Source organism: Cyprinus carpio, chromosome A16, assembly GCF_018340385.1.
Source record: "Cyprinus carpio isolate SPL01 chromosome A16, ASM1834038v1, whole genome shotgun sequence".
Taxonomy (NCBI): Eukaryota; Metazoa; Chordata; class Actinopteri; order Cypriniformes; family Cyprinidae; genus Cyprinus; species Cyprinus carpio.
In genome coordinates, this window is record NC_056587.1 from 9,591,633 (window position 1) to 9,606,270 (window position 14,638).

At 36.1% G+C, this 14,638-nt stretch overlaps 1 protein-coding gene across 1 annotated transcript; it reads left to right on the forward strand.

Annotated features, from left to right (window-relative positions):
- The first annotated feature begins 11,174 nt into the window (after window positions 1-11,174).
- LOC109054671 (trypsin-like) lies at window positions 11,175-13,127 on the forward strand. The gene is made up of 5 exons (XM_042772486.1): window positions 11,175-11,308; window positions 11,537-11,693; window positions 11,982-12,241; window positions 12,635-12,771; window positions 12,864-13,127. The coding sequence occupies exons 1-5, from the start codon at window positions 11,269-11,271 to the stop codon at window positions 13,011-13,013; spliced, it is 744 nt and encodes a 247-aa protein (XP_042628420.1). The 5' UTR covers window positions 11,175-11,268; the 3' UTR covers window positions 13,014-13,127.
- Window positions 13,128-14,638: the final 1,511 nt, after the last annotated feature.

The following is a 14,638-nucleotide window of genomic DNA, read 5'->3' on the forward strand; positions in this document are numbered from 1 at the left end:
TTTAAATATAAGAAAAGAGTTACAGACAGATAAAGTTTTTAAGGCTTTTTTGTTCTTTGAGAACTTGATTAATGAAAGGTATTGCTCAATTTCTTTTATAAAAACAAAGAGGTCTAGAGTTTGAATATTTGTATCTGTGGATGTGAAATTTAGCAAGAAGCAAAATCAGATTCAGTACATAAAATTGTTTCTTTTTAGATGGTTCATACTCGATAAAACCCAGTACTACGTCCTTCCAAAATAGAATACATTCATTGTAAATGTTACTCCTAATGAAACTTAAAACATCTTGCCAAAATTTCTTTGTAAATGGACCGTTCCAAAAGAGATGGACAACAGTTTCAACAGAGTCATCACAAAAAGAGCAACTGGAGGAAATATCACTTTTGGATTTTTTTTAAGTAATGCTTTGCAGGATAGAACTTATGAATTATTTTGTAGGAAATCTCCTTTACTTTGTTGGTTAGTAAACAAGTATGAGGAAGCATCCACACTTTTTTCCTGCAGATGTTACCCACTGCATTATTCCAATAAGCAGTCACAGCTGGCAGGGTAATAATATTCTTCTGAAATAATGAACTAACTATCCTATTATTATTTTTGCCTGGAGATGCAAAACATAATCTACCAACAAAAGTATCAACCTAATTAGGAGAAACCGGTGACAAAGGATGGGTACCTCTCAGTAAAGCAACAACACCTGATGGGATAGACCCCATAACTATGGGAAATTCTTTTGGAGAGACAGGAATTGAAAGTGAAATAAAAATTCTTTATATGAAAATAACAACCCTTGAGAGTTCATTAACTGACTGATCAACAGTATGTTTTTATCAAACCAAAAAAATATGGATTTACTCTTGTATAAAACATTACGGTTATTCCAAATAAAAGATCTGTGGGGTGAAAAGTTGTGCTTGAATATTAACGACCAAGCCAAGAGAACCTGCCTATGGAAAGCACATAATATAGCCAGTAGTTTATAAATCTTATAGTTACACATGAGAAGAAAATCAAGTCCACCAAACTGAGACTTTCTAACTGTTTAAGCCAATTGATCTTGAAAGTGTAACTTTAAGACCCCCTTTATCATATGTGTTGATTACAACAGATTTTCTAATATAATGTATTGAACGCTTCCATAAAAAAATTAAAGAGTAGCTGGTCAACACTTTTACCTAGTTTTGGGTCCAGAGGAACAGACTGAGCGACATAAATAAGCCTCGAAAGGCCTTCTGCTTTTGTAAGAAGTACCCTACCTCTCAAAGATAGGTCCCTTTGTAGCCACTGGTTAAATCTTTTCTGTGTTTTATCAATAAGGGGTTGATAATTAAGATTACATCTTTCTTTCTGATCCTTAGCAATAAGCACACCTAGATAACAATTTTTCTTTCCCTGGAATATTATGGACAAAGGATTTATTACAGTCTTTAATGGCAAAAAGTTCACACTTTTGAATATTTAAGTTTAAACCCGAGGCTTTAGAAAATGAATCAATAACATTTATTGCAAGTGAAGTCTGTCTTTTATCTTTAAGAAAAAGGGTTGTGTCGTCAGCAAGCTGACTGATAATTACCTCTCTTTCAGCAATAGTTAGTCCTTTTAAACTACTGGCTTTTATATGAGAACAAAGAATCTGAGCTGCAAGAAGAAAAAGGTAAGGGGAAATAGGGCAGCCCTGCCGAATGCCCCTTAATAATTCAAAACGACGAGTTGTTCCATTTTTTTAAATAACTGAACTACTACCATTCATATATAAAGTTTTAATGGCACTACAAAAATTGTTTCCAAAACCAAACTTTCGAGACATTGAAAAATAAAGAATAAGTAGAGAATAAGAATATAAAGAATAAAGAATAAGTAGGTGAATTAAATATTATTTTACTATTTCCAGTGTTTGTATTTAAATAATATAAGTATTCTAAATAATATATTTGGAAAATATATTTTAACATTTATATTAGTTTTCTAATATTTCGTCTTGTTGATCCATGCGGTCGAAATCATTTAAGGTGGAACAAATCATTTGAATAAGACGCCAACTTGTTCTGTCGTTACCTGGTAACATATTTCTTCTACAGAGCTGCAAGTCAGATCGTCTTCATTTACAGCTGTGCAGAATGTAACAATGAGACAATCATTTTTTGTTTTGTAGTTTTATGAATGTATTTTTGTTATTCTTATTATGATGTTACTAAGAAAAAAGTAGACTGTTTTTCTGTGTCTTTGCTTATAATTTGTGTAATTGTTTCTGCTGGTTGCAATATACCCTTTTTATACACATTTTATAAAAAGCAATAATAGAGACTGTTTATTTTTTGTCTTGTGTTCCTAATCCCCTGTTTACCAGAATAAATAAATTATTTTCACTTTATGATTATTATTGTTATATATATATATATATATATATATATACACACACACAGTACAGGTCAAAAGTTTGGAAACATTACTATTTTTAATGTTTTTGCAAGAAGTCTCTTCTGCTCATCAAGCCTGCATTATATTTGATCAAAAATACAGAATAAACAGTAATATTGTGAAATATTATTACAACTTAAAATAATAGTTTTCTATTTGAATATACTTTTAAAAAATAATTTATTCCTGTGATGCAAAGATGAATTTCAGCAGCATCATTACTCCAGCCTTCAGTGTCACATGTAACATCCAGTCTATCACATGATCATTTAGAAATCATTCTAATATTCTGATTTATTATGAGTGTTGGAAACAGTTCTGCTGTCTAATATATTTGATGAATAAAAGGTTAAAAGAACTGCATTTATTTAAAATAATAAAAAAAAATTCTAATAATATATATTCTAATAATATATTTTCTTTACTATCACTTTTTATCAATTTAACACATCCTTGCTGAATAAAAGTATTGATTTTATTTAAAAAAAAGAAAGAAAGAAAAATTACTGACCCAAAATTACTGACCAGTAGTGTATATTGTTATTACAAAATATTTATAAAATAAACATAGCTTCTTTTTTTTTTTTTGTTGTTTTTTTTACTTTTTATTCATCAAAGTATCCTAAAAAAGTATCACATGTTCTGAAAAAATATTAAGCAGCAGAACTGTTTCCAACTTTGATAATGAATCATCATATTAGAATGATTTCTAAAGGATCATGTGATAATGATCCTAAAAAATTCAGCTTTGCATCACAGAAATAAATGATAATTTAAAGTATAATAAATTTAAAAACAATTATTTTAAATTGTAATAATATATCACGATATAACATTTTTTTTTTCTGTATTTTTGATCAAATAAATGCAGGCTTGATGAGCAGAAGAAACTTCTTTCAAAAACATTAAAAATAGTAATGTTTCCAAACTTTTGACCTGTACTGTATATATATATATATATATATATATATATATATATATATATATATATATATATATATATATATATATATATATGGTGTGCTGTATATATATGTATGTATGTATATATGTGTGTGTGTGACCCTGGACCACAAAACCAGTCTCAAGTGTCAATTTTTTTGAAATTGAGATTTATACATCATCTGAAAGCTGAATAAATAAGATTTCCATTGATATATGGTTTATTAGGATCGGATAACATTTGGCCGAGATAAAACTATTTGAAAATCTGGAATCTGAGGGTGTTAAAAAATTCAAAATACTGAGAAAATCGCCTTTGAAGTTGTCCAAATGAACTCTTAGCTATGCATATTACTAATTAAAAATTACGTTTTGATATATTTACGGTAGGAAATTTACAAAATATCTTCATGGAACATGATCTTTACTTAATATCCTAATGATGTTTGGCATAAAAGAAAAATCGATAATTTTGACCCATACAATATTTTTTTGACTATTGCTAAAATATACCCCAGCGACTTAAGACTGTTTTTGTGGTCCAGGGTCACATACATATATATATAAATATATATAATAACTTTCTTGAACATTTGGAGTAAAGGAGGCTTTTTTTATGTCTTTTTTAATTTTATTTGTTGCCTCTATACATTTATTTTTCTCTCTCATCTGGCAACAGGAGTCGCCCTGACCTCCCATTTCCCCTTTCTGTTTTTAGGGGATTGGCCATTTCGCAGTGAAGATTGCAGTGAGGCATTTGGGAACAAGGAGGATTACCTGGGGCACCATAGTGAGCATATCCACGATGGTCCCATAGTCTGCTTGGACACAGATTCGCAGTGGGATGACCTGCTCATCTCGACTGATGGAGGCCGGAGAACGTTGTTCTGTGCCCTCTGTGGACAAAAGTTTTCAAGCTCGAAAGGCTTTTTCAGCCATCAACTGAAGCACCGGAAACAAGCCATTAAACAGGGGATAGGTGAGGGTGCCGTAAGGCAGAAGCTTTTCGAATGTAAGGATTGTGGTAAAGCTTTTTCCACTGTTGGTCATTGTCTCAACCACCAGCGTTCACATAAACAGGCCTCAAAGTCAGTTTTTCATCAGCTGGCTCATCTAAAGAAAAAGTCATTTCAGTGCCCCACCTGTGGACGCTGTTACTCTCGAGCTTCGGCTCTTGAAGCACATCGCCGTTGTCATGAGGTAAAGCTAGTGAAATCCAAAAGCTGTGAAAATGAGAAAACTTTGTCACTTAATGAAGCTCCAGGTCAAACTGAAGACAATGGGACAAGCTCTGAACAGAATGAGGAGCCGGAGCAAAAGGTTTTTCAGTGCTTCTGTGGCAAATCTTTTCGCACCATGTCTGGCCTTGGCACGCACCAGAGATTCTCAACCAGCTGTTCAGAAGGAAAGGTGAAGGAGCAAATTAAGCATCCGTTTGTTTGCTCTGAATGCGGGAAGACCTATGTTAGCTCTGTGGCTCTGTTGTGCCATCAGCATTGGCATAAAAGACGGGCACAACTTATCTGCAATGGCCAGCCATATAAATGTACTGAGTGCGGCAAGGTCTTCACCTCACTTACGTTCTACAATAAGCACCAACGATTGGCGCACAGTGAAGAGCTCCCAGCAAAATCATTTCTTCATCAAGTTATTCAACTCAAGAAGAAGGCTTTTGAGTGCGAGGAGTGTGGTCGTCGGTTCTCGCGAGCATCTGCCCTACAGTCGCATCAGCTCTGTCATACTAATGTCTTCTGTGACATCATGGAGAAGAAGTCTGACATGAGCACCACCACTCAACCAGTAAAAATATATCAGAATGACAATGCTGACAGTGTTGTTTTTCATTCTCTGGACATATCACATGCTCAAGTTCAAGAGAAGGATTTTAACTGCCACAACACAGTAGAAGAGGATGAGGCCGTAGATGTTGATTATGAAGTTGTCCAGATAACGGCTTCAGATGATTATGAGAACAACAGTGGTCTCTCTCAGGATCAAAACCCCGATCTTGAGTTAGTGTGTGAATCAGACCATGAGGAAAAAGATGGCTTGGGTTTCAACTCGAGTCAAACTGAATGCACGTCCTCCCTGCAGTTGAATCCAGAAATCGATGTCGAAATTGTACAGATTGATTATGAGCACTTAAATGATGAACCATTAATAAACGCAGAACTCATAAGTAAAAGTAGTCCTCAAGAGGCAAAGTATGATTGTCCACATTGTGATCGAAAGTTCGTCAAGGCTTTGTCCTTGCGCTGTCACATACTTTGGCACAAAGGGTGCATGGGAAAAAAATCAGGTGGGAGGCAGAAGTTTGACATGTTGATGCCAACTAAGAGGACCCTTTTAACATGTGAGGTTTGTGGCCATGAAAGTGCATCCAAAAGTGCTCATTACTTGCACATGGCCAAGCATGAGGATAAAGTAGCATATAAGTCTATTTCGTACCAACTTGAAAATCTGCAAAAGAACAATATTAAATGTGAAGAGTGTGGCATGTCTTTTTCCCGACTGTCTGCATTGCATTCTCACCAACAACATCACAATAGAAGCAAAAAAACTTTTGCTTGCCTGGAGTGTGACAGGAGCTATGCGACTGCAAGTGGTCTGTACAACCACCAGAAGATTTGCTGTGGCAGTGCCAAAGGTGAAAAGACAAAGCATTTCAACCCAACCAAGTCACTTTTAGGCCCAAAAGTTCATCACTGTAAAAAGTGTGGTAAAGGGTTTTGGTCTTTGGGAGCTTTCTATCATCACAAGCAAAACCACTTGGAGTGCGCAAATGTTGAGATGAGGCCTGCCGGTACACCAGACTCTGAGAATGGTCACATACGACACAAGAAAAGGGGTCGTAGGGGTGGTTATAAAAAAGTGAAGACAATGAATTCAAAAGAGGAACATAAATGCGAGGTGTGTGGCAAATCATACCACATGCTAGCTTGTTTTCTTAAACACAAGCTTGTCCATGATGCCCAAGGTGTCCAACCTGCTGTGAAATCTTTTGACTATCAAGTCCAGCAGTTGAAAAAGAACTCCTACCAATGTCCTGAGTGCAGAAAAGTTTTCTCCCGTGCCATGGCCCTCCAATTTCACATGAAAAGTCATGGCTTTGAGACTGGCCTTCCTTTAATTGACTCTGACTTATCTGAGCGACCTCAGTGCCCAACATGCTATGCTTTTTTTGCATCTGAGTCAACACTACAAAATCATCAAAAGCACTGTTCAAAACTAGAGGACAATGTGGAATTTCCAGAAGAATGTAGGACAGTTGGGATAGATGCATCCTTGCGAAAAGCGGAAGATGTTTGTGACTCTTCTCATTCGGTTGATTCTGAAAGAGAACAGAAAACATCTTTAGCTTCGGATTTGAAATATAAATGTCAGGACTGTAGCAGAAGCTTTTCGGTAATTGGTGCGCTCAATTTTCACAAGCGAATTCATAGAAAAGGTCACCAATCTAAAAAGCCGAATTCCCACTCGGCAGAACAGTTAAAGCTGGTCAAAGTAAAGTCAGAGATGTTTTTGCCAAAATCGTCTTTTGCTTGTGCTGAATGCGGAAGATATTTTAGCTCCAATTCAGCTCTAGGCACACATAGGAGATGGCACAAAGACAAAAAATTTGCCCGATTTCTCTCAAAGACCAATAAGATACGCTCAAGGAAAATTGTGGACGGTGGACCATATTTATGCAATGTATGCGGGAAAGGATTCTTTTATCTTTGTGTTCTTCGCCGACATCAGCTAAATCACCCTCCCATGAAGGCTCAACCCCAAAAAGAGCACAAAGTTCCTGAATCAAATAGTGTTTTTACCTGTCCAGATTGTCAGATGTCTTTCTCAAGTGGGTCTCTTCTAACAACTCACTTTGCAGAACATCACAGCAAGCCTACTGAGACTGAGAAACTACAGTCTGAAATCCTCCATACAGATACAGAGTTGGTTACATCCATCAAACAATCATACACATCCAAAACCAATGTTACTAAGCAAGAGAAGACTAAGGTGCAACGCCATCGGTGCTCCAACTGTAATAGGAGCTTCTTGAACATACGTGGCCTTCGTGCACACAAATGGCAGAAACACCACAAGGTTGGCAAACAACCCACTGCGTCTCTAGAAGAGCAGAAGCCCTTTGCTAAAATGTTAAAAAAAAGTACCCTTCCTAAAATGTCGACTAAGAAAGAGCAGAAAACTTCTATGGAGGAAGAACCTGTACAACGTAGTCGAAATGTAGAACTCACTAAAAGTTTTTTCAAATGTGATAAATGTGCTAAAGCATTTCCCAGTGAGGAGAAGTTAAACGCTCACAAAGAGGTGGCAAAGACTCGTCCACACTGCTGCGCTCTTTGCTGCCGCGGTTACTGGACTGAAAACCAGCTTCAGCAACATCTCGCATGGCACAACGAAGCACGCCAGCATCTCCCAACCGAACTGCGATACAAACTGAGTGCTTCCATGGCACCTGGGCCTTCAGACAACCTGCAAGTTTTATCACACAGATCTGAGTCTATAGTCAAGCTGCCTGTAGCCCTTGTAAGTCCACAACTCGGTAGCCATAAATGTCAACACTGTGGAAAAACATTCTTGTCTCCTCGTGCTTTGCAGCAGCACCAGACTCTTCACAAAAACGCAGCGCCGTACCATTGTTCTTTTTGTTCACAGACCTTTACTGATATCAGAAATCTTATTGACCACCATCAGGAGTGCTTGGATAATAAAGAGCTAAAAGACAGGAACTCTACTTCTGCAGTAAGAGACATGGTTAACCTAACTTGCATTGAGTGTGGGATATTCTTCAAACGGGAAACAGAACTGCATCAGCATTATATTGAACATGCACGTGGGCTCTAAAATGTGTAAAAATGCATGAAGATGGATATTGGTTTCTGGTACACTGTTTACTGCACCTACCTGATTTAATTTAGTACTTGAGTCAAGATTTTTGTTACCTGCTGTGAGTTATAGTATACAGTAGAAGAACTGTATGTCTTAAAGGGGAAGGAAAATGCCACGATCAGCTTTTAAATTCTTGTAGAGAGAAAGATGTCTGCTAAATTGAAAGCATTATCACAGATGTTCTTTAAACCAAATAGTGTGTTCTCATTACTTACATAAAAGTTGTACATTTCTATTACTCCCTTTAAAATCTCTTTAGACCTCTTCAAAGTGTTTCAGTGTATTTTATGGGATTTTAAAGATTTATATTCTTTATCTTTTTTTTTTTGACTACTAAATTTAGTTTCTCTGTTGCTTTTCACCTTGTACTTTGAAAGAGTTCTTAATTTAAACTACCAAGGTGTTTGTTAGATATTAGTTGTACGTTAATTAAAAAGCTGCTTTTTTGAAAGCATTACAGCTTAAATCTCATGTTTTGTCTTGCTAGACACTGATTTGTGATTTGTGCCATTGTCATTGTTCCTTTATTGCCGTCACCATTTTACAGCTTAAAACACATTTCTCTAACATTGAGGTTTTGGTTTTCCTTTCTTAAATATAATGCTATGTTCCTTGCATAACATCCCTCAAGTCATGTTAATGACATTAAGAATGTAGGAATAAGATGCAAACTGGTCAGTAGAGGCAGTGTTTTTTGTGTAGGTCTGGCATGTTGAATCGTAATGAGAATAGCTCATCATTTGAACAAATGAAAAACCCTTGATAGTAAATTGAACAGTTATGTTAACATTTCATTTTTTCAAGTCTTGGGTGGGTGGTGATTGTGAAAGTTTATAGTTGGTTTGTTAATAAAAGACCATCCTTTAATTTAAGTTGATTCACTTTCAAAATGTGTAAGATTACCCAGGAATTAAACATTGTATGACTTGATTAGGTACAAAATATGCATGCATCCAGATGGAAGAGAAATTCCAAGTAATAATAATAATAATAATTGTGGACTGAAACTTTCATTGATGTATCATCAAACTTTGGACCTCACTTGCACTGAAACTTCAGTGGAACATGGTCATTTCAAATGGTCACTCCCAAAATACTGTACATGTTGTTTGCTGATAGATACAGTGTGTGTTGAATGCCTTAAAGACTTAAAGAGTTTTAAGACAAACATTACTAATTGGGAGTTGTTTCATGTTGCTCTTGGTATGATTGATTGTACTTAACTAAACCTGCTTTTGTTTGGTTTTCTAATAATTACAGTTTTTCACTTTAATGTTTACCCATGTTTAAAAAAACAAACCAAAAGTAAGAAATTAAATGTTGAATTTCAATGAAAAATTGTCTTTATTATTTCACCTTGTTAGATAGGCCTCGTTCATGTAGCTATAGCCTGTTTGTTCTCCCACTCCCTCTTTAAATACAGTGGTGATACAGAAGCCGTGAGAATAAACCAGTTTGATTGTACAGTATCACTGAATGGTATGAAATATTTTTGCATTTGTCATTCTTTTTTTCCTTTTCCAGTGACATCATTCATGGAATGCTACTAACAAAACAAGAAAAGACAGGAGAAATTTGTCTCTAATGGAAATAAAAATGGTCTGGAATATGTTACAAAAAAAGTGAAAGAAGAAAAAGAAACAGATGAAGTTTAATTCTTTGACAGATCTGCCCTGGTGTTGCTATGCTGTTAGAGGAAGAAAAGCCAGTGTATGCAAAGACAAACTGGGTCTACACCTGCGCTGTCTGCGGAAAGGTCTGTTCCTAGCTTGAGTCTTTCAGAAATCACCAGAAACTGCACATAGCTAACAGCCTGAAATCCGCGGTTAAAGATGTGAGAAAACTTTCAATCGTCCAGTCTCTCTCACACTTCATCTACAACTAAGCAAGCAGTGTGTTCCTGAAGAGCCTTGTAACCTTCACTGTGAACGGTGTGATAAAGCTTTTTCCTCTGCTGTGGCCTCTGGTACAAGCAGGGGCCTTTCTGGTGTGATGTATGTGCTAAAGGTTTCAGAAGTTCAGTAGGATTGGAAAGACGCTTGCTTGGCCATGACAACAAAAAACACACCTGCAACATCTGCCAGAAGTCCTTTCGGGTTCCAGCAGAACTAGTACCATTACAACACTGGCGCCAAGCCTTACATGTGCGATGAGCTTCACATGCATTCTATGAAGCATGCAAGTGGGGAAGTTTACAGTATACAGTATATACAGTATGCTTATAATTAAACTGGCACTTTGACTTACTTTTTTCTCAATAACTGAATGTCTCAATGACCAAAGTAAGTCTAATTGACACACAAGACTATTAGATGACTTTAAAATGCATTATATATTATATATAGTTTTACTCTCTGAGTTCATTTTGGGATGATGTTGGTTTAATCACCAGATTGCCTGCTTTGCTTTTGTACATAATTGCTTGCTTATCATTGAAATTCTATGTTTTACCCCATTATCTGAGAGGCCTTAATTTAGTAAGAAATGGAATTTGTCACTAACATTTATCACTGCTTTAAACTAGCTGTTTATGCCCCTGACATGTTTATGTCAGTTTCTTTCTAACGTCTTGAATCAAGAATCTTGGTTGGTTGAAGTTGGGAAATTTTTTATTATAGAATATAGTTTCTTTTATTGCTTTTAAGTTTTGAATTGTTACTTGTTGCTGGTTATTACGAGTTATTATTTGTGTGTTGAGTCAATGCATGATCAATACACCATGTGCAAATGATAACTGGCTGCCCTTAAGTTGTGCTTCCCTAAAAAGAAAAAGTTTTTTATTTATATTTAAGCTTTGTACTCTCATGTGTGTGCACTACCTTGGATTTATCATGCTTATGGAAAACAGTGTGATAAGAACTGTTGTCCCAGGTGCTATGTTTCTCTACGGAATCAATTTCCTTGATCTTATTGGTTGTTGTACAGTTATCAGTGTTAAATCAACCACTTAAAAATATGAATGCTGTTCATGAACTTGTCTGGATGTGAGCACTCCTCTTCTCCACTGCAATGAAGAATATTGTTTTAGCTTTGCTGGTTGTGGCTGTGGGTATGTTGATCTTTCTTATTAATTACTGTGCCAATTATTAGTTTCCTACACTGATCTGTAATATTCCTTAGTCTTTAACGTTAATAAGAGACATACATACTACAGATGTTAACTAGATGAAACTACAAATATTACAAAGAAACACAAGCTCAAGTAATCATTCAATTATATTGTGATTTCATTTGCTTTATCTTGCTTTCTGTTAACAATTAAACATAATTTTTATGGCTTGCAGCGCAGATGATAAAATCATTGGAGGTTATGAATGTTCGGCAAACTCCCAGCCCTGGCAGATCTACCTTACTTATGATAATGGGCAACGCTGGTGTGGAGCATCTCTGATTAATGAAAGATGGGTTGTTTCTGCTGCTCACTGCTATGTTTCGTGAGTATAACATACGTTTGTTAAAACTCATCAAACATGTTTTTAATAAGTTAATATTTTGTGTATTGTGAATGTGTACACTCAAATTGATGACTGTAAAATGTAACAGCTGCAGGATTTCTAAATCAAAGGCTATGGAAAAAAGTTACACATTTCATTCTGTAATAAAGATGAGTACATTAACCAATCATTTGAGACTCTTATCCATAGATGTAATATGTAGATAGACAATATTACTGATAAAAGTTGTATTACAGCCCAGTAATGTGTGGGTTCCTTGTCAAATAGAGCTTCTCGTCTGACTGTCCACCTGGGAGAGCACAATGTGTACGTTGAAGAAGGCACAGAGCAGCGGGTCGGGGCAGAGAAAGTGATTCCTCACCCGAAATATAACGATTATACGTATGACAATGATTTCATGCTGATCAAGCTGAAAGAGCCTGCTGTCTTCAACCAGTACGTTCAGCCAATCCCTCTGGCAACCAGCTGCTCTTTTGCTGGGGAGCAGTGCTTGGTTTCTGGATGGGGCAATCAGATCACCACTGGAGGTGAGATAATGGAGGCTGAGTAATGAAAGTCTTCTGTGTTATAAAACAGCTCGGTCTTCAAAATTGATTGATTGAGCGGCAAGATGTGATAAATCTCCCCCTCTCTCCCCTACTATTTGAGGTGACAGCCATTTGTATGTATAAGGGGCGATTTCGGATGCAGAGTAGGCTATGGTTCCATCCAGGCGGAGGATATCAAACATGTTTGTTATTTTTAGCCATTTTTAGATGACATACTGTGGATCATGCATCTAGAGAAAAATAAAGATAGACATTTTTGATTAAGTGTTCAGTACGACTTGAGAATCTAGTAGTGTGTACGAGCCTCCATTGTTTAGTGTATTATGCACAGTTTTTCAAAGCTTCAGCATTGTTCATATCCTCTTTTTCCAGTTAACTATGCTGATAAACTGCAGTGTTTGGATTTGCCTGTACTGTCAAGGGCCCAGTGTGAGAGTGCGTATGGATGGCAAATAACTAATAACATGTTCTGTGCTGGATTCATGGAGGGAGGCAAAGACTCATGCCAGGTATGTTATTGACATAGTCGTCTTCTTTATATGTGTTATGTATTTTCATACAAAACCACACTTTTCTAATTTTATTTTCCAAACTTTCACAGGGTGATTCTGGCGGCCCTGTAGTGTGTAATGGGGAACTGCGAGGAGTTGTTTCTTGGGGCTATGGCTGTGCTCAAAAACGCTATCCTGGGGTTTATGCTGAGGTGTGCCGCTACACTGACTGGGTCCAGTCCACCATAGCTAACAATTAACTATTTGCTCAGCCAAGTTGGACCTTTTGATTACATGATCATTTTTCTGAAATATCCGCAATTAAATTTAGCTTGGAACAAATAAAAGTGTTTCTATCCTTTGTTTTATATGGATATAGTGTTTTTAAGTTTTTTTTTCAGCCACTTGGGACATACAAATTTCAGGCTATCCACGTCCTGTAGCCACTGCAAGTCCACAGCTTGTCACTTTGTGCATTACAACAAGACCAGGATCTTCATAAAACCGAGGGAGTCACATTACTTTTATTTATGTTCACAATCACAGACTTGTGATATAAACATTTTTACTGATCACTAATAAAGAGATAAGTAAAGGATGATGTACTGTCAGCTGGTCATTATTGCAAAATGAACAGTGTGATCAGGAGGCACTGTTCAAGGTGTTTATTTTGTGATAATGACTGATTTACATGGCTATTAACCAAATAAAAGCATGGACATGATATATTGTTTTGAGTCAAAATTTTCTATAATAAAAAGTCTGTCCATGTATTAAACAAACAGTTGGCCTGTTGGGGTAGTCATTTCATTGGGGAGTCTGAGCTTCACATGCACTGAAGCATGCAAGACAGGAAGTTTGATATATGCTCATTTTTAGACATCATTTGCCTTAACTGCTATCATATTGACACCCAAGGCTACTGGATGCCTTTCAAAAATGCAATAATAGATGGTTCCTTTCTGAGTAAATTTTGGCACTTAAATAATGTTTGTTTAATCACTTTATTGCCTGATTTGGATCTGGGACCCCTTAGATAAACTGTAATCTGAGAGGCATTGTTTTAAGAATTAATATTTGGTCCTAATATTTTTCACTGCTTAAACTAGCTGTTTATGGCCTTGACATAGCAATAACAGGATAACATGAATGAATGACTGCGTGATTGGATCATTTTAATTAATTCAACAATAAAAAATTTTTAGACTGATATTGACATGCAGAGGGCAGACATTTTAGGTGGGGAATCTCTTATCAGTTAGGGGGGAAAAACAGTTTAGGAGCAATGAATGGTTTTGATCAAGAAGGAAATGAAAAAAGGATGCAGAGGAAAAGAAGTTGATGAGATTGACAATGACAGCTACCTCTTTATATGACAGGGAATCATCTGACTCTAGTGATTCAGATTGTTTAGGTGAGGCACAAAAAGAGAATTTGCAAGACCAGGAAATTCAGAAAGACAGGGAGGGTTTTGAATGTGGGAGTATGACTTTCATATGCATTAAATGAGCCATGAAAGTTATATATATATAGTTTTATATGTTCATTCACTCTGCTTTTGGACACAGCCACTAAAGTTTCAGCTAACTGCACAAGGTATTAGTTTATTATTGGTTTAGTAATCATTAATATCTGGCACTAACATTTATCACATTTTTATAAACATTAATGCTTTTCCTGAACTTTGCAGAATCTCTTTGTAAACTCTCCTCCACTGCAATGAGGACTATCATGTTTGCTTTGCTGGCTGTGACTGTGGGTATGTAGATATCTCTTATTAGTTATTATCCATGTCAGCTGTTATAGTTTATAACTTATAGTATACACTGACCTATAATATTCCTTAAATAGTCTTTAACATACTATGATTCATACTACAAAAATG

Excerpts from the sequence above, each read along its gene's own strand:
- LOC109054671 (XM_042772486.1), top strand. The coding sequence starts at position 11,269 with ATGAAGAATATTGTTTTAGCTTTGCTGGTTGTGGCTGTGG. Across the intron at positions 11,309-11,536 it reads TTTGCTGGTTGTGGCTGTGG|CTTGCAGCGCAGATGATAAA; the intron begins GTATGTTGATCT and ends TAATTTTTATGG. Across the intron at positions 12,242-12,634 it reads CAATCAGATCACCACTGGAG|TTAACTATGCTGATAAACTG; the intron begins GTGAGATAATGG and ends CTCTTTTTCCAG.